The sequence below is a fragment of the Suricata suricatta genome, chromosome X (assembly GCF_006229205.1).
Source record: "Suricata suricatta isolate VVHF042 chromosome X, meerkat_22Aug2017_6uvM2_HiC, whole genome shotgun sequence".
NCBI lineage: Eukaryota > Metazoa > Chordata > Mammalia > Carnivora > Herpestidae > Suricata > Suricata suricatta.
Window position 1 is genome coordinate 19,100,580 of NC_043717.1, and position 20,014 is coordinate 19,120,593.

The 20,014-nt window shown below is 41.6% G+C and overlaps 1 protein-coding gene across 2 annotated transcripts in view; it reads left to right on the forward strand.

Annotated features, from left to right (window-relative positions):
- Positions 1 to 19,714, forward strand: part of PDK3 (pyruvate dehydrogenase kinase 3) — a 65,964-nt gene extending 46,250 nt beyond the window's left edge. The window contains exons 6-12 of one of the 2 annotated variants that reach the window (XM_029930123.1): positions 205 to 282; positions 8,250 to 8,326; positions 9,635 to 9,736; positions 10,112 to 10,222; positions 12,348 to 12,461; positions 13,731 to 13,870; positions 19,014 to 19,714. In XM_029930123.1, coding sequence (XP_029785983.1) covers positions 205 to 282; positions 8,250 to 8,326; positions 9,635 to 9,736; positions 10,112 to 10,222; positions 12,348 to 12,461; positions 13,731 to 13,870; positions 19,014 to 19,044 — 653 coding nt within the window. In that variant the 3' untranslated portion in view covers positions 19,045 to 19,714. The remainder of the gene's footprint in view (positions 1 to 204; positions 283 to 8,249; positions 8,327 to 9,634; positions 9,737 to 10,111; positions 10,223 to 12,347; positions 12,462 to 13,730; positions 13,871 to 19,013) is intronic. The other variant, XM_029930124.1, reaches the window with a different exon arrangement.
- The last annotated feature ends 300 nt before the right edge of the window (positions 19,715 to 20,014 follow it).

A 20,014-nucleotide genomic window follows, 5' to 3' on the forward strand; every position in this document is an offset into this window, starting at 1 on the left:
TGAAGTTGGATGCTTAATTGACTGAGCCACCCAGGCACCTCGGGACTTTATATATATATATATATATATATATATATATATATATATATATATAGCAACAATTCTAAATCCATCTGGTTAGAAACTATCCAGGTTTTGTTTATTTTATGTATCTGTATGTCTGTCTACTTGTATCAAAAGCTAAACTTTTTTCTTTCTTTACAGATGCCTATGAAACTGCCAAGATGCTGTGTGAGCAGTATTACCTGGTCGCCCCAGAGCTGGAAGTTGAAGAATTTAATGGTAAAAGAAAAATAATTTTAACCTTAAATGCAAGGAAGTTGACTAAAAATCTGATGATAGCGGAGTTCCATTTCAATGAGATCCTAAAACTATGCTGCTTTTTCCTCTCTTCTCTCTTTTAAAACCTTTCTGTCTCCTAGGTCATCTAGGTATATTGTTCTAAGGTGGTTTTGTACAGGAGTTTGTGATCTGTTAGAACTCCGAGTTCTTGGCACAGAAGTGATCAAGGTAGAAAAAGCACAAACCTCTAAACAGGCAGTTCTCAAAATAACAAATGCCAAGCAGTCAATAAACATGGGAATGTGTTTAACTAGGCTAATTAAAGAACTGCAAACAAAAATAGAGAAATGCCTCCTTTGTCTTTCAAAGCAGCAGTCATTAAAACATTGTAATACTTTGAATTGGTGCCCAGGAAACCCCTCTGTCCCAACATTTACACATTTCCGGTAGAAGTTTATATCGGTACAGCCTTTCTCAGAAAATGCTACTGGTGTCCTTTCTCCTGGCCTAGTAAATTAAACTTAGTAATAATGATTTTATTCTTTGGTCTGGTAAATTAAACATCAGAAAATGCATTCTAAGAAAGTAAAGGTGTGCACAGATGTATGTACATGATCACAGTGGTTTTCTTACACAGAGAGATGAGAAAACAACCCAAGTTTTCTGTAACAGATTATTTAAATCAGTTGTGGTACCCATAAGCTAGAACACTAAGCAGCCATTCAAGATAAGGCTTTCAAAGAATATTGAGCGGCGCCTGGGTGGCTCAATCCGTTAAGCCTCTGACTTGGGCTCAGGTCATGATCTCCCTGCTGTAAGTGTGAGCCCCACGTCAGGGTCTGTGCTGACAACTCACAGCCTGGAGCCTGCCTCGGATTCTGTGTCTCCCTCTCTCTGCCCCTCATCTGCTCATGCTCTGTCTCTCTTTCAAAAATAAATAAACATTAAAAAAAAAATTTTTAAAGAAAAAAATAACAAATACCGAATGGGGGGCACCTGGGTGGCTCAGTCAGTTAAGCGTCCAACTTCAACTCGGGTCATGATCTCACAGTTTGTGAGTTCGAGCCTGGCATTGGGTTCTCTACTGTCATTGCAGAGCCTGCTTCAGATCGTCTGTCCCCCTCTTTCTTCTTCTCCCCTGTGCTCGCTCATGTTCTCTCTCTCTTTCAAAAAAATTTTTTTTTAAAAAAAAGAAGATTGAATGTATGGGGAAAGTTGAGTTTTTTAAACACAGGCTATCAAAGTTTATAGTAGTGCAAGTTGAATGGAAAATATTTTGAAGGATTTTATGGCACCAAAATACAACAGCTTTCTGGACAGTAGGGTTATGGCCAATTGCTCTATTCATCATAGGATTCTATATTTACTTATACGTTACCTTTATTTATTTGTAAGTTACAAAAGAGACAGGCTCCTTGGAAAAATAGAAACAATACAGAATGTAGAGTAAGAAGGGCAAGTCCCCCACTGTCTCAGGACCACCCAGAGCTTTGTTTTTCATGCAAATGGAGTTGAAACTATACATGTTCTATAACTGGTGTTTTTCACTTTGCCTTGAAGATCTTTGCGTTTATTCATGGCATTTAGAGATTGTCCACAGTGTAAATTGCCGTAATTTATCTAATCATTGACCAGTGAGGGAACAGTCAGGACTTCAAATTTTCCCCTATTCCTTGTAATGAGCAATGCAGGGTGTATGTGGGCGGGGAAATCTGAACATGTGGACATATTTCTGTCAGCGGGGTTCCTGGCGGTGGAATGACTGAATCTTAGGGTGTGGGCACTTAGAATCAAAGATAAACACCGTTCCCTCTCATACATCTATGAAACATGTATTTTACTTACAACAAGGTCAAAATGCGGAAAGCCTTGAGGCTGCCGTTGCAGGATATTTGCGCCTGCATTCTACCGGGACGTATGCAATTGAAGCTGCTTTCCAAGTCTGTTGGGGCCTCTTGAAAGAGCTGTGCCCGTACTTTTGTTTGTTTATTGTCAAGTCGGTTTCCATAGAATACCTAGTGCTCATCCCAACAAGTGTGCCCATATTTTTAATCAGTACACGGCCACAACTGAGTGGACCTCGTGGGACTATTCCTGAGTAGAACCATCTCCGTACTCTCTCTCCTCCTTCCTCCTGGCTGGATAAGGCCTGACCTCACTGTGCACATTTCTGTTTGTCAAACGCGGAACTTAAATTTGCAAGTAGGAGCCGATTGCTTTTTTGTGTGTGTGCGGGGGCGGGGGGGGGCAGCCTGGCCCCCTGCAAGGCCGGAGCCCTGGCCTGCTCTTGCTGCCCCTGGGAGCCGGCCGCCTCACTCGGTCCTTTTCCGAGAGGCCTGTCCCGCTGGGCAGCGCCCCCCACCAGGAGAGGAGAGGAATGACCGTTTTTGCCCTGTCTCATGCATGCTGTTCGGAGCCCCTTTTCCCATCTTTAAGGGAAATAAATGCTGGTGGTTGTAGGCCGCCTCTAGTTTCCTGTGGCTCTGGGTGGTGCGTTTATGATTGCTCTTTATCATTTCCTCAATGTCAAGGTTCTCTGTGGGCACGGTTAAGGACTTTGCTTTAGTGCAAGCAGGTTCCGAGTTAGAGTTGCAGGTCAGAGGCCAGTCTTGAACACCTAAATAGACGCTGTCACTTTATAGAGAGTAGGTGTTCTCCACAGCACAATGCTGGCCCCAGTTTTCCTGGCAGGACACATGCCGGAACTAGATGCCCGTGGATGCGCTGTCAGAACCTGCGCCAACTAGCATAGCATCTTTCACGCTGCTTCCTTCCGTCACCCGCCGGGGGTGTGGAACAGCAGCCGCACGGCCCTGTGCCCTCCCTGCCCTTCGGAGCGCGGGGGCAGCCGCCAACCCGAAAGAACAGTGTTACTCCCTAAGAATTGTTCCATTAGCTTGACATACCTTTTTTTTTTTCTCTGAACTTTTGGGTGTTTTTCTGTTGCCACTGTAGACCCCTGGGAAAGTAGTAAATAGGATTACGGAGAACTCACTTTGTGAACACCGTCAATATTTACCAGGCGTCACTAGAACTCTGGATATTGGGATCCAGCTATAATAAACTTCCTTTATTATCCATTTTATAACTTAACAGTAGCATTAAAAATAACAGCATTTTATTTATCTTATATCAGGTTTCAGCTTTCTTTTTTTTTTAAACATTTTTTAAAAGTTTGTTTGAGAGAGAGCAAACGAGAGTGGGGGAGGGACAAAGAGGTAGAGAGACAGAATCCCAAGCACTGTCAGTGCAGAGCCCCGTGCGGAGCTCGAAATCCTGAGCCGCAGGATCATGACCTGAGCCAAAATGAGGAGTCGGACGCTCACCCCACTGAGCCACCCGACGCCCCAGGTTTCAGCTACTTCTGACTTGCTGTGAAACCCACGTAGGTTTCTCCAAAGACAAGGAGCCATTTCATCATCTTGTTCTCATTTTAGTTTTTCTGATTCTCCTGAGAAGTCACGTGCCAAAACTTTAAGCAAAGAAACCTCTTTTCTTTTCTTTTTTTAAATGTTTTTTATTTATTTTTGAGACAGAGAGCGTGAGTGGAGGTGGGTCAGAGAGAGAGGGAGACACAGAATCAGAAGCAGATTCCAGGCTCTGAGCTAGCTGTCAGCACAAAGCCCATCGCGGGGCTCAAACCCACGAACCATGAGATCATGACCTGAGCCAAAGCCGGACGCTTAACTGCCTGAGCCACCCAGGCGCCCCAAAGAAACCTCTTTTCTTACGAACTGTTGTGAACCCTGTGGTGAGGCCCCATGGCTCAGAGGAAGAATGGGAGCTTCGTAGCTAGCCGGGCGGTGGGAACCCAGATTCTGACAGGGGATGTAGACTTCCCTCATCGGTAACATCACTTCGTGTGATGATAAAAGGGTACTATTTCTGAGACCTTAAACATAGCACCAGACACGAACTGGAAATTTTTAAAAGGCTGGCTACTGGAAGTCAGGGTTGACTTGGGAAGGCTAAGACTTACGCTTACTACTTGCATTTCTTGACCATTTCTAGAGTAGTCTTTCCTGTCCACGGGCTCATTCATGGCTTTGGGTCTGGTGAGCAACATAAAAACTTGACGTCGTACTATACATATCTTGTTATAAGAGGGTTCACAGCAAAGGTGTGGATCTCTCCTGGGATCTTTGATTTCTAGTTTCCCCATATTGGACACTTCTGTGTGTCGTTTTGCTCAAGGGTTTCTGTACAACAACGAAAAAGCCATTGCTGGTGGCCCTGTTAACACTGTAAAGTTAGTGTTTCTGTGATGCTACACGCCAGCATTTATTGACTACTTACGTCATGGCAGGCTGTGTGTAAGCTAGTTTATCGCTATTACCTCATTTAATCCTTATATTAACCCAGTGAGGTATGTTCTGTGCCTGTGTCATATATGGAACACCGATGCCCTGCTGGTTTAAATACCTCTTAATGCATCTATTACATGTCAGACTCCAGACTTGATCCCAGTATGACTTTGAAGCACACTGTGTACTGTTTTTAATAGTCTTATCCATTGACTTTTGGACTTGACTAATCATCTCTAAGTACCCAGCTACTTATTTTTCTCTTCAATGCATTTCTTTTCTGCTAAGCCTCCAGTTTTTGATTCTTCTAGGAGAACTATCTGAGAAAAAAATCCTTTTGTGTCCTATGTCAAGTTCTGTTGCTATTTATTAAATGTTGTTTCAGTGAATGGTATTTGGAGCAATGACTCTGCAAAATAGAGACTTGATTATTTCTTGACTCTAGAGTACAAAAAACCTGGCCCATTTTTTCCCATTGACTTCTTAAAATGTACCCTTAAATGGGAAATTTGTATTGTATTTGTGTCTTATTTTTGAAAGTTAACAAGCATCTGTTAACGGTCCATTAACAATGGTTAAAAGCCATTGAACCCAGGGTTAGGTAAGAGTCATGGACAAAAGCATTGGACATGGTCTCATAAGGAAGGAAAGACATCTAACCTGTAATGTTCCCAAAGAAAATAAAAGTAATTTTGCTCAGTAATTGAGCAAACCTACAGATGACTCCTAGAGAATGTTGGTTCAACTGAAAAGGGAATAAAAATTAAAGATTAGATTTGGAAGATTTGGAGTGAAAAGGTTGAATTCAGAAGGCTGCTTTTATATAACGAATCGTGCCTTTTGGTACAAAATGGGCCGAGGGTTCAACTTGTTCCTGGGGCTCCATTAAAATGAGAATAAAGGAATACGAAGGAAAACAGCAAAGAAACCAGGGGGGGATCATCAGTGGACCCTTATCTCACTTTCTGCCGAATGGTAAACTGATGGAAGTATGCTGATTAGGGGACCTAGCGGAAGAAGCCACTGAGGAAAGGCTGCCGCAAAGATGGAGAGCCTCTGGGAGCAGAGCCAGGAGCGGCAAGGGTCTGGAAAGGGAAGCTAAAAGCTAGGGGTCACCTGAAAGCTGGGCTAAGGCAGAGACTCTGGCTGTGCTCTGCCTGCAGTCAGTCATAAGCATTTTCCATGGGGCACAAATTAAAATCAGAGTACTTTTCTTCAAAAATAACCTTAGAAAGGGGTGTCTGGGTGGCTCAGTCATTTGGGCATCTGACTCTTGATTTCGGTTCCCAGATCAAGCCCCAAATCAGGCTCCGTGCTGACCACGCAGAGCCTGCTTGGGATTCCCTCTCTCCCTTTCTGCCCCTCCCCTGCTCATGTTCCTTCTCTCTCTCTCTCTCAAAAATAAAAATCAATAAACATTAAAAAAAAAAAAAAGAAAAACCTTGAAAAAAGTGGAGCTATTCATGTACCTGTTGCTAGCCCAAATTAAAGCCCTCTTCATTTGAGCATTTGGGGAACGAACCCTCTGGTAAGAAGCCAGCTTACTGTCTACCTATGCTGAAGTCATTTGAAAAGCCCTGACTAGGTACGCAAGGCTCCCCAAGTCAGCCTTCTCGTTTACGTGAGGGTGGAAAGGGGAACTGGACAGCAGCCACCTCAAATGACTAACCCAGTTCCTCATTCTTCAACAAGAATATTATAGCTAAGGTGTAGCAGACCTCAGATGACACCCAGCAGCATGACGAAAACTTGACTGGCTTTAAACTTGTCAGAAGACTACCTCTTTTTCTAAATTCTGAGAGATAATTGTTTTGAACCCAGAATTTTATACCTAGCCAAACCTTCAGTTAAGTGTGTAAGAGGTGTAAGGATTGAGAAGTGCATTTCCCAATTACCCCTTTGTGAGGTAGGTGACTTGACTGACTTGATGGTGTGTATAATATGCGTATAAGAAATAGTGGACAATATACTGGAACTTTAATCAAAAACAGTTTGACATTGATGGCTATGCAGCATGTTTGAAAGACAACTCTATTTTGAAAAATCTTAATGGAATGGATGCCATGTACTAGAATAGTAAGCTGGATAATCTTACTGACATGGTAAGGAAAGCATATGTGTCTTGTCCAGTTACCCAAGAGGAAGGGTCGTTAGAAGCTTCGGGAAATAAATAAAACTGTGTAAGAGGGACATAGTCCAAATATTCGGTGACCTAAAAAAGGGTAGCATGATTTTGAGCAGTTGGTGGAGGATTAAGAGAATACATTTCACCTTAAGGCTGAGAACTTCCTTCTTCGTGTGACATATGGGACATGTCATTGGAATCACAGGGAAGGAAATGTTGTTCTACACACCATTGTGGCTGCTCTCCAGTGATCAGTATTCACCTAGTTATGATGCTACCGACACTATCAATTTTCAGCTTTTTGAGAAAGACCCTAGAGATGAAGTACAGAACAGTTAATTAGGGTTGCAGGACAGAGTGGAAGTATTCTCAACCAAAAGGCTAGAGCAGAAACAGTAACAAGCAGCTGCCTCCGGGTGCAGCCTGGGGGTGGAGAAGGGAAATGGTAGAAGAACTTTTACTTCTTTTTTTAGAAAAATCTTAAATTATGTCTTTGGCATAATACTTTCCAAAAAACTGATCATCAAAGAGTTCACGATTTAGAGTCAGAAGCTCTTGGTTCAGTTGTCTAATTTCAGGCCTCTTCTGTTTTAGTAGGCCTCTGCAAAGCCCGTGCCCTGGCCCACAATAATGTCAACCACCCTGTGAGCCACACGGTAGTGTCCTGAGGGAGGGCTCGATTGGCTGATGCAGGCATAAGCTCTTTGTAAATGTTTGCTTGACTTTATATCCATGTTACTGACTTTTTGAGAGGAAGTAGTTAGGTTGGAGCTCTAACATTGGGGACTATGTCTATGTTTTACTTGAGGAAGTTCACATAGTTTCCATCTCCTAAGTGACTTCTGGTCACGGGGAGGAGAAAGGACCACATTTTCCAGCATCTGCTCTATAGTCCACGCTGTTCCTAGTGCCCGACATGGGATTCGGTGTTTCTCGTATTTTCCTCCAGAGATCTCTAATGCAGAGAGAAAGGACGTGGGTCTCTCAGGGAAGGGGTTGGAGTTTGTCTGCTAGCTACTAGTAGAAAAGTTACAGGAACCTTAAATTCTACTCCCTAATGTGCCTTGTTTGTTGAAATTGAACAGAATTTAACATTGCCATTTAGTCCAGTTAGCCAAGAGGATGTGCCCCGTTTCCTCTGTGGCTTCACATTCCCCCTGATGACCCCTGGGGTCACCAGTGGGGGTGATGTCCCCAAATTTGAAAAACACTGAGCAATACTTAGATGACTGCAGTAACGCTCAGAATATTATGACATAGAAGATAATATTCCAATTTTGCTCAACTAAGTTTCAGAGACATTGAGTAATCTGCCCAAGGTCACATAGCCGGTAAGTGAGGGAACAGGATTTCTCCCCAGATGTGTTGGACTTTCAAGCATAGGCTTTTGCTCAGCCCTGCCTTTAGAGGGGGGACCCTAAATTAGCCTTTTGTGCAGAGTTCTTTTTTATGTACTCGGGAAATAGAATACCAGTGACGTTCTTGACTCTATTGTAGTTTTGGCCCTCACTCATCTATGGTTTTGTCTCCGCTTTCAGCCAAAGCTCCAAACAAACCTATCCAGGTCGTTTACGTGCCCTCTCATCTGTTTCACATGCTGTTTGAGTTGTTCAAGGTAAGTGGAATTGAAAAACATGGAAAGAAGTCTTCATTTTAAATTACTTTGATTCAAGGCATAATGGATTCATTAGATTAGCATAAGAAAAAGGTTTTGCATAACCATTTTAAAAATTCTATTTCTGATGCCCTGTGGATTTTATAATTTGTACACTGAGAGATGAAAAATTGCTGTGTACAGTATAGTTTTCGTGAATATTAGTACATACTGATTTTGAAGCTTAATTGTACTTCAGTAATTTCATGTAAAATCCATCTTGTTTCTTCTTCACTTACGAGATTAGAGATGCATTTTAGTTTCCAAACCTGGCAGAGGCTTTATTGATGGTAGCCAGATGAAAATAATACATGTTTTTGCATATTAATGTTTCTAAACATTAGCTATGTTTGTGCATTAGCACTTGTTTTAGTTTTGAGTAATACCATAACCCTTTTACATATTTGAGTCCGTTCAGAAGATGTGGTAGAAGCAGGGGGAGTGTGGGGAAGGGCTGGACCAAAAGAAACACCAAAAACAAAAGAACAAAACCTCTTTAGACACTGCAGCTTAAGCTGTTGCTTTCGGCAATCAGTAGCTCATGGCATTTATAAAAGCAGTATGATAGGCACAAGGCGTTTAAGCTAAAATTTCATTTCTTCCAATGTGTAAAACTCTAAATTGAACACCTGAAAAATCAGTTATGCTGATTTGCTTCCCAAAATTATAATGTGACTGATGTAACATTTTAAGGTTGAGGTGGGCATTCAATTGTGAACTTTCTCTTCAACAGCTGTGGCTTTTTCAGAATTTCTTTTTAACTGACATTGCTTCTGTTTTTTTTTCCCTCAGCCAGATGATTAATTTTTGTGGGAAACATGAATACTCTCAGGTTTTCTGCCTTCTTTAGAGGAAAGGTGCTCTGTAAATGCAGACTGATAAATGGGATTTAAAGTGCATCAGTGCGACTCTGTAGCCTCATTACATGTGATAAAAAAAACATTCCTCTTGGTTAAGAGTTGAATAATTTAAATACCCTAAAGCAAAAGCAAGAAGAAGAAAGGAAGAAAAGGAAACAAATATTTAGTGTGATGGATGGGAACGGAACTAGATGAAAAGCAAAATAAGGCACTGGGAAAATTTTCCTTGATCCAAATACACGTTTAGCTAAGTTCTTTAGAGGGGAAAAAAAATGATGTATAAATTCAACTAATATCTGTCTGCTCCACAAAAGCATTGTTGGGCAATAAGCAATCTTCTGCTAGTGTCTTTTCTTATATTATGGTTTCTGAGTCAGCAGTATGCTAAAAAAAAATGGTCTTATTTCAGAACTCAATGAGGGCGACAGTTGAACTCTACGAAGACAGGAAGGAAGGCTACCCGTCTGTTAAAACCCTGGTTACTCTGGGTAAAGAAGACCTGTCCATCAAGGTGACTGCTTTATTTGCACGGATACTTTGGTTAATAGAATAGTACCTAGACATTGCGGCATCAGAAGATAGAGAAGAAAACTGAAAATGAATGCCTTATTTGTATGTACCACACTCGATCTTTCGCTCGTTACCTCATTTAAACTTATCAGAACCCCATTTTTCAGGGAGCCGAGCAAGACCTCAGCCCCAAGCCTGTCAGATCCTATTGTGTTTCCCTGTCTTCTTTGTTTTAGGTTGTACACGAGAGAACTGTATGTCCCTGGGGCTTCAAAGCGCTTGTACATTTTAGAGTTAGCTGGCATGCTCTGTAATGAACTTCTTGCCTTGTACTAAGTATAGATTGATTTGTTCTTAAACATTTTGTACGTTACAGATAAGTGACCTAGGTGGTGGCGTCCCACTTCGAAAAATAGACCGTCTTTTTAACTACATGTATTCAACTGCTCCTAGACCTAGCCTGGAGCCCACACAAGCTGCCCCTCTGGTAAGCATCTCAAACTGCTGCTGAAGGAAAGACCTTTAACACGAGAAGGGACTCCAGCGGAGTGCGCTTTCTCCCTGGCTGGCTAAACACGCCTCTGAGTTCCAGCGATTCCTGCATGGTTTGGAGGAGCGGGCCTTTTGTCCTGCTGCTGCTAGCTTTGTGAGCCCTTTGGACTTAGGTTTCTTCTCTAATTGCGTCTAAGAAACACTCAGAGCTGAGTACCTCACTTCCTAGTGTAGGGAAATAGCATTTCCCTTTGGTTAAGGCTGCGCCGAGGCCCCATTTACCACCTGGGGCTGGGGCTTCCCTCGGGGAGAGCGGAAGGCAGGCTAACTGCCGGGGAGCAGAGAGCCCGCGTGGATGGCTGCCATGTGGCCTGGGCAGGGCCCCCGGGCGCTGCGTGCAGGGCCTCTGCACCTCCCCCACCACATTTGTTTATATAATTAGAATGTCAAATTATGAACACATTATGGTTTTTGTATTAACAACATAAGCAGCAAACATACAGGTGGTGTATGCGTTTTCAGAGCCCTTTCTGTCTCAGTCCTATTGAGGCAGAGAGAAAAGCCTCAGGTTTCCATGGCAGCATTTAGATCCTGCTCAGGCCACACTTTGTTCCCCTGCTGAGTGTTTCTAATTGGCAAACAACAATTGAACCCTTTGTCATTAAACACAGCAACGTATCTATCAGTGTTCAGAATGGTTGAGGGCACGAATTAAGTTTCATTTTCAAGTCTGACCTGACTGATAAGCACATAAGATTATGTTTTATTTGTATGAATAAAAGCCAACACTTTGCATCATTTATTCAAGACCGAGTTTGTTAACTCAGCATGTTGAAAATAGAGAGGAAGTCATTTTTGTAGGAATCAAGAAAATTCATGAGAAAACAATTTTGAAAGACATTGCCATTACCAGGCTCTGGTACCTACTTAAGTGAATGTCAGATGAAAAAACAAAGACACTACAGGCAAATCTGGAGGCTTCCCCCGCTGTTTAAAAGGACTCTGGATCGTCTGTATCCTCACATAGCATCTTGAGGATAGTTGACCTGTCAGAGTTTTTTTAAAAAATGAAAGTGAGCAGTTGACATGAGACAACTTAAAATAATGTTGCTCTCAACTCCCCTTTTATAAATGAGAAAATAAGGTTAGTGACTTGTCCAAGGTCATTATGGCAAGGGTGGCACTCTCGGTTTCCACGTTATCTCCAGTGTACCATGTGGCCTCCCCTTGCCCGGGGATTTCATCGGAGGGGCCAGGCCTTGGGGCACTGAGTCTGCCCAGGCACTCCAGAGTTGCTCAAATTGGTCTCCATTATTCTTACTGCCCTTGTCAATGTCCGAAGCCTCCCCCCTCACCCCCAGCCTGTTACATTCAGCATTCTATGACCTAAAGATACAGGGTGGTACTGGAATTGTTTTCTCATCTTTAAACATTGGTGATTTGCCATATAACACAATATCTTAACATTCACAGAACCTTAGGAAGGAGACTCGGGAAATTTCCTTTTCCATGTGTTATCCTGGGTACTGGTCGATATGAACCCCTGTGCCAATTTAATTTTCACTTCAAAGAGCGAGAAAATCTGATAACGAAACTTAAGGATGATGTGGTTTAGTTTTGTTACCAGTTCAACTCCCATTTGATTTGGGATTTGCATTAAAAATGCTAACATTTTGGGGCGCCTGGGTGGCTCAGCCAGTTGAGTCTCCAACTTTTGATTTCAGCTCAGGTCATCATCCCAGGATTGTGGTATCGAGCCCCGTGTCGGGCTCCATGCTAAGTGTGGAGCCTGCTTGAGATATTCTGTCTCTTCCTCTCTCTCTCTGCCCCGCTTCCCCATCTCTAAAATTGAAAAAAATGCTACCAATTTGCTTTAAGATGCTAAAAAAAAGCATTACTCAAAAATTGGAGTATTTCATATATTTTCCAAACATAAGAGAAGTGTTTTTGCAGGGTGAAAATAGATTGCTGTAAACGAGCATATACATTAACGGTTGGGTCAGTAATTTCTTTGCATTAAATCTGAATTAAGAATTTGTTTTAATCCTCCAAATAGTTCTCGTACCGAATGGGTTCACATTTGTACCTGTCTCACTATATTGATTTTCTTTTCTCCATAGGCCGGATTTGGTTATGGCTTGCCAATTTCTCGCCTTTACGCCAGATATTTTCAGGGAGATCTGAAACTCTATTCCATGGAAGGGGTCGGTACCGACGCCGTCATTTATCTGAAGGTACTGCCCTTCATTAGTTCTCTGAAAGCATCTTTACTTTTTAAAGCCTTCAGTTCGGATAGCTAATGGAGAACATCATCTCTGGTGTTCAGTTCACACTTACTTCAGTTTTATGGGAAAACCAAGGTATGTCCTGCCCCCAATTTTCTGCTCAGGTGTAGCAAAATATGAAACGTGGACACATAAAAACATCAGTACTGATTTTCAAAATGAAGATTCTTAGTTGTGATTTCTTTTTAAAATTGCATAACCATTGAAAGGACTGATCTAAAGGGAGACAGATTTTCCTGAAGTCTTTGAGGCTTTTACTTTAAAACTCACTGGCTTTCCCAGAGTCACGAGAATTCAGTCATCATGGCCTGCTGATCTCAGAGGCTGATCTAATAACGAAGCTTCTGTAACACAGGTGTTCTCATTCATTGGTGGCATCAGACTTTATTTCTAAACTCAAGGATGTTTGGAGTATTTTTTGAATAGGTAATACAGGCACGTAGTATAGAATTTAGAAGCTTTGAAAGGGACAACTAAGACTTTCCCCCCAGGGGCCCTGAGCCACCTGGTTTCCTTTCCTGGAGGTAACCAAGGCCCCAGTTTCTGCTGGACTTGATTCTGCCTTGATAAACATATGGGGGGGGATCGTTTTTCCCCACACAGTGATTATTTCCGCATTTTGCTCCTTTTTTTTTTTTTTAGCTGTTCTGTATGTCTTGGAGATTTGCTGTATCCATGCATATAGATTTCTTTTTCACAGCTGCACGGTGTGTTATACATGGTACGTAATGTGTCACACACCATAACCTAACCAGTGATTTGGAGTGTTTATCTGATGTGCCAGTGCATCTAAATGCTGGGATATTTGGTATCACCTTATGGGCTTATGTTGTATAAATTTAGTAAACCTGAAACTTGAGTTCTTTGTGGGGCGGGCCTCTGGGGAGCAGTCAGCTGGTGAACGACAGTGCTCGGCTGCAGACCATACAGTCAAGGTACCTGAGTATTTCAAAGCAGTATTAACTGAACAAAATACTTTGTGTTCTGTTTATGTGTCCTTTGGTGCTCGTTTTGAATGAGTGAATGTTTTTATTCCTTTACAAAAGCTTTAATTTAATCCTGGCCAGTGTAAGTCACCTCTGAAAATGTAATTTTAATAGAATTCCAAACGTACTTATTATGGTTTCTAATGTTGTAAATAGCAAAATTTCAGTTAGTATTTCATGTGAAAAAAATGACACTGTGGACCTTTCATGTCGATTTTTCTCTTTCCGTTAGGCACTTTCGAGTGAATCATTTGAGAGACTTCCAGTTTTTAATAAGTCTGCCTGGCGTCACTACAAGACCAGCCCTGAAGCTGACGACTGGAGCAATCCCAGCAGAGAACCTAGGGATGCTTCAAAATATAAGGCGAAACAGTAATTTCCTACTTGAGTTTCTGTTATAAAGTATCTGATACCCCCCAGAATGTGCCAGCCTGATGGTACCTTTAGCCAAATCTTCTTTGTGGTTTTTTCACCGGAAAAGCAAAGTAATCTCTAAAAAGAGAAAGGTTGGAGGCACCTGGGAGGCTGAGTCGGTTAAGCATCCAACGTCAGCTCAGCACATGATCTCACGGTTTGTGGGTTCAAGCCCCGCCTCAGGCTCTGTATGGACAGCTTAGAGCCTGGAGCCTGCTTCGGATTCTGTGTCTCCCTCTCTCTCCCCCTCCCCTGCTCATGCTATGTCTCTGTCTTAAAAATAAATAGGGGTGTCTGGGTGGCTCAGTCAGTTAAGCATCTGACTTTGGCTCAGGTCATGATCTCATGATTCATGGATTCGAGCCCCGCATTGGGCTCTGTGCTGGCAGCTAGCTCAGAGCCTGGAGCCTGCTTCGGATTCTGTGTCTCCCTCTCTCTCTGACCCTCCCCTGCTCATGCTGTCTCTCTGTCTCAAAAATAAACAAAAAACACATAAAAAAATAAACGTTAAAAAAGATTTTTTGAAAGAAAGAAAGGTTGGAGCAGCTTTTTCACTCCACAAACAGGAAGGACAGCAAGAACTGGGTAGCCCGAGTAGCCATTCCAATCGAGTTGCTTGTGTTCTAGGAGTCCTTGTTCTGTGGGGGTATAGATAGCAGTGAGCAAGGTTTGTCCTGCTGTAGATTGGCATTGGGTTGACTCTGAAAAAAATAAGTTAAAATTATCAGTCAAGATAAACAAAACGTGGTTTATCCATGCAGCGGAAAAGGACACATACTGTATGATTCCACTGACGTTGAGATGCCTCGAAAAGTCAGATTCATAGAGACAGAAGGTGGAACGATGATTGGCCAGGGCGGAGAGGGGGAGTGAGGAGTTAGTGTTTAATGGGGACAGAGTTTCCGCTGTGAAGACGACATAGTCCTGGAGATGGAGGGTGGTCATGGCTGCACAGGACTGTGAACGTACTTGATACCGCTGAACTGTGCACTTAAAAATAACCATTTCTTACCATCTTACCGGATGGCCAATTTTATGGTTAGTTTACCACAATTAAAAAATGAAAAAATTAAAAAGGGGAAAAATCAAAGATAACAGCTTTCACTACTTTATGGTAATAAGGGCAATAATCCAATCTTTGGTTTCCAATTTTTTTTCTTATTACTATTAACCTATGACTATACTAGCAACAGTAGGGCTCTGTTTATTTAAAATAACTGTTTATTAATAGAATAGAAAGCAGCATGCGTGCCTGGTAAAAAAAAAATTAGTGTAAGTAAGCAAAAAAAGGAAAGAGAAACTACTGTCTCCTCACAGCTCTGAAATGACTTCTCTTACAACTTTGTGTTCTTCCAGATAATTTGCTCTTTGTATACACAGTAAAACCTTACCTTGTGAGTAACTTGGTCTGTGAGTGTTCTGCAGGATGAGCAAACATTTCTAGAAATGAAAAACAGCAGCTCCCCCTCGCAGATAGGCGTGGTTTGGTGTAGTAGATCTTGGGGGGCTGCTCTCAGAGGCCCTGCCTTGGTGGCTGCAAAGAGTTGAATGGCAGTGCTCCAAGCTCCTCTGGAACTAAGCACTGTAGGCCACTCTAATGAGTCCGATCTCCTTGTGCCGCAGCTGAAGAGCAAACATTTCTAAAACATTTTAACTTGCAATACGTGTCCCCGAACATCATGTGATCACAACTGAGCCAATGGTTCCTGAAATTCGCTTGGATATACTAGTGCTTTGGATTGCAAGCATGTTTCCAGAACAAATTATGTTCGCCAACTGAGGTTTTGCTGTGTACATATTTTCCCCAAATGAAGTTTAATTATTTATACTGTTTTACGACCTGCTTTTATTTCATTTAACCATTTCCACCTTTCCATGTCAATAAACTTTCATCTTGAAAATTTCCCTGAATTGTCCAAACCTGGATGAGGTCCAGGACTAGATAACAACTTTGAACAGATCTCAAGTTGTTTTTAATCTGGGACAGTTTTTTTTGCTGTGGCTCCTAGTTGTCCTGCAAAAATATTCACTGTCATTTGTTTGGTTTCTTCTTTGAAATGTCATTTGGCTTTTACCGCATCCTCTGTATTTCCTATAAACTGCAAGCTCATCTAAAGATTCACCAGAGCATTTTTTGCTGGAGTCCCTCATAAGCACTATTTCAGAATTACAGTACGAGGGGGCGCCTGGGTGGCTCAGTCAGAAAAGCATGTGACTCTTAATCTTGGGGTTGTGAGTGAAAGCCCCACATTAGGGTGCAGAGATTACTTAAATAAACAAGACATAAAACCCCCAGAACTACACTATGATGCCCATGATCTGTGACTGATCCACCATTAGTGATGTTAAGATTGACCCTGTTTCATATGCTGGCTGTCTGGTCCCTCTAAGGTAGAGGGGTTTACCTTGTCAACTAGAAAGTCCTCTGTGGAATGTTACTTTGGCCCTGGGCAACCATCATCTAGCGGTTTTTAACATCAGTTGATAATTTTGGCCTGAATCAGTGACTTCATTAGTGTTCATAAGATGATGAGTTATTTTTGATACATCCCTGGACAATTATTAGCTGACATTCTCCTGTAAAGTTCCTCCTTGTCAACACAGGCCATTTAGGTATCTCTGGAAGTACAGTTCTTCCTGGCAATGCAGGATAGGAATTTAAATCTTGCCCTTTACGTACCAATTTTCAAGGATAGAAGTTGAGTAAAATCCACCTTAAATGTTGACAAATGAGTTCCTGGCTTTCTCCTTTTTGAGTATTATTGTGGATAGTATAGATTTTTCTTCGATATGTTTCAGTCAGAACTTAACATACATACACACACATATATAAAGTGCACACGTCTTAGGTTTATAGCTTGACACGATTTTACATCTGTATTTCCAGCGCCTGAAAGGCCCCTTTCTAATCAGACTCTTTTCCCTCTACTGTCCCTACTATGTAACCGTTACTGACTCTGTCACTTCTTAAATGGAAAACAAAAGGAGCATGTGGTGTGTACTGTTGGCGTGTGTGGGTTTCTGCGAGGCTCACCATGATGTTGCACATAGTCGTCTTTGTGCTGCTTAAGTGGGCACACCTTTGGCCAGCGGTAACTGTCTTGAGTCTGATCTTCTGTGTTCCTTTGCTAAAACCCCACTCACCTTCAAAGACTTTTTCTGGCCCAAGATGATGTAATGGTCTCATCTTACACCTTCCCTGCCTCCATCCCAGAATCAGCCATTTCCCTCAAGGAGTCCTGTTTGCTTTTAACGGGTATTAGACACCCTCGTCTGGAAGTCAGGGGTGTATATTATACCTTTTCTAGTTCTCTTTTCTGGACAGAACTATTAAATCTTAAGTTCACGTTGATATTTTTAATTCTATTTTAACATTGCAATGTTTTACCCTAATGTGCTTTAATTGTGTATATTTCTTCTTGCCCTGAAAACCTTGATTCTTAATGCAACAGAAAGGTATTGGTATGCAAATACAATAAGTCGATAAAGCATTGCGGTTTTGTTCCCTTATAGTAGCGTTAGTCTTATCTAATGAACGATAGATATAAAGGGTATCTTTGCTGACTTTTTTCCCACGGAAGCATTGTAATGGACCAGTCATTCATCTCAAAGATGACGTTGAGAGGAGTTGGGTTTGTGCACATGCTTGCAGGTATACACATGGGCGTTCACACACCATCCCTGGCCAAGATTAAGCTCAGTCAGCTTGTAACAGCGGGGATTGATTTCCCTTGATTTCATTTTCAGTCCCTATGCAGTCACTTACCATGTAAGGCATCATTGTGACCAATTAATGCAAACTGTTGCTCTGATAGGGGAGGTGTTTGGGTAGTACAGAAACAGGTTTTTTTTTTTTTAAAGGTTTATTTATTTTGAGAGAGTGCAAGCACGGGAGGGACACAGGGAAGGAGAGAGAAAGAATCCCAAGCAGAGGAAGAATCTCTGTGCTGGTAGCACAGAGCCTGATGTGGGGCTCAAACTCCTGAACTGTGGGATTATGACCTGAGCTGAAACAAAGAGTCGGATGCCTAACTGACTGAGCCACCCAGGCGACCCCCAGAAGCAGTCTTTATAAATAATATGGTCCATTTGAAGTGTAAAGAAATGGCTTTAATTGAATATTTTTTAAATGCAGTTTTTAAACGCTATAGTTTATCAGGTTGTATAATAAGTATGTCTTAATTTCTAATATATTCCTAGGCAAATAAGTTTTACCAGAAAGTAGTATTTAAAATTGGAAAATGGTTAGCCTGTTGAATAAAATTGTTAAATTACACAAATAAGATGATTGGTGATGATCTTGGGAAGTTATTTAGTATAGGTAGGTAAATTCACTAGGTGAATGAGAAACTCATCGAAAATTTATTTTGAAGTCCGTTTTTCCCTTTTTTTGGCCTTTTAAGTTTTTATTTTAATTTCATTTAGTTAATAGGCAGTGTAATATTAGTTGAGTCAGCACGTCCACATATCAGCTGGTGTTCATCACGATCTAATCAGATTTTTAAAAATTAGGATCTTTTTATTTTTATTTTTTAAATGTGTATTTATTTTGAGAGAAAGAGTGTGCGCAAGTGGGAGAGGGGCAGAGAGAAGAGGATCCATATCAAGCAGGCTGCACTGTCAGTGTGGAGCCCGGCATGAGGCTTGATCCCATGAACCGTGGGATCACGAGCTGAGCTGAATGCAAGAGTCGGATGTTTAACTGAGCCACCCATATGTACCTCTAATCATATTTTTAATAACAATTTTATTGAGATATAATTCACATACCCCATAAAATTCACCCTCTTAAAGTGTACAGTTATCCTGTATTCACAGGAACATTTTAGAATGTTTGCACCATCTCAAAAAGAAACCCTCTACCCATCAGCACTCATTCATCATTTGTAGTCAGGTTTTTAGCTGAGAGTAAAGAACTGTTTTAAAATATGTATACATAATTAAATGGTCATTCTTTTTTTTGTAGTAACTGCGAGTAATTCTGAGATAAGGCAAAGGTTTCTGAATTATCACTGTAACCAAATGCTCTGAGTCAATCTTCGTTAAGTAGAGAACACTATACTCAAACTGACTATAGATATTCCTGTTACTTTCTTTGTAGGGACAAGATCAAGACCAATAGAACTTTGTAGAGAACGGAATGCCTCTGTCCTCTCTGTGAAGAAAGATCGTCTTCTGCAAGTCAACCAGAGAGAACTCTGTTCCTTTACCAACTCTGAGCAAGGCACATAGTCACCACAGTGCTTGAATGTCTCATTTTCTCTACATGAAATGGACCTTTTCCAGAAAAGCCTTCCTTTTGCCGCTCCAGATCTTCACTAAAGTAGCACCTTGAGCAATTTTTCATAGTATGTTGCTGTGATTCGGTGGCGCCTGGCCTGAGAGAGCGCAGCGCCTCCTTCGCGCTCTGGTGTCCTCACACCTCCCTCCTCATTGTCATAGAGTCGAGAGCGTCTACTTTGTCCCCAGGATTCTAAGCTCTTTCCTCATTCCAGATGCAGCCAGTCTCTACGGTTGCTCTTTGTGACCAAATACCATGTTTTTCCAAACCACTGACTAAGGCCTGGGGAATCTGGGAGTTGAAGACCCCGGCAGAGTGCGTCATGATGATTGAGTCCTGGGGCCCTTTGCCTCTCATATGCGTCCTTTTTCACTGTGTGATTTTGACTTTGGCCTTCTTCTGTTTGATCTGAGTGAGGTGTGGCTACTTTCATGTTAGATCTTACTCTTTGATGCGTTGATTTTATTTTAAAATTCATTTGTGTACTTCCATTCTGTCAATTAAAGCGTTCCAAAAATTGTCTTGGAATTTTTCACTTAACTGCTTGGTTTCAAAGGTCTTAAGTGAAAAACTACCTTCTGGTCATTATCAAGTTTGTAAAAAGTGGGAAGTGTAAAAATTTTGCCAGTTTCATTATTAGATTCCTTTGTAGTTTCCTAAGGAATTAGAGGCCCCTGTGTGATGCACTTTACTAGTTGTAAAGTAGGCTATTGAAGGGAAAAGTTCTTTCATGTGTATTTTGAAAAATGCCCTAGTCTTCATAATTTTCATTTTCATGAATTGTAGCCATTTTTAGGACTGTCGATCTGATTTTCATACTC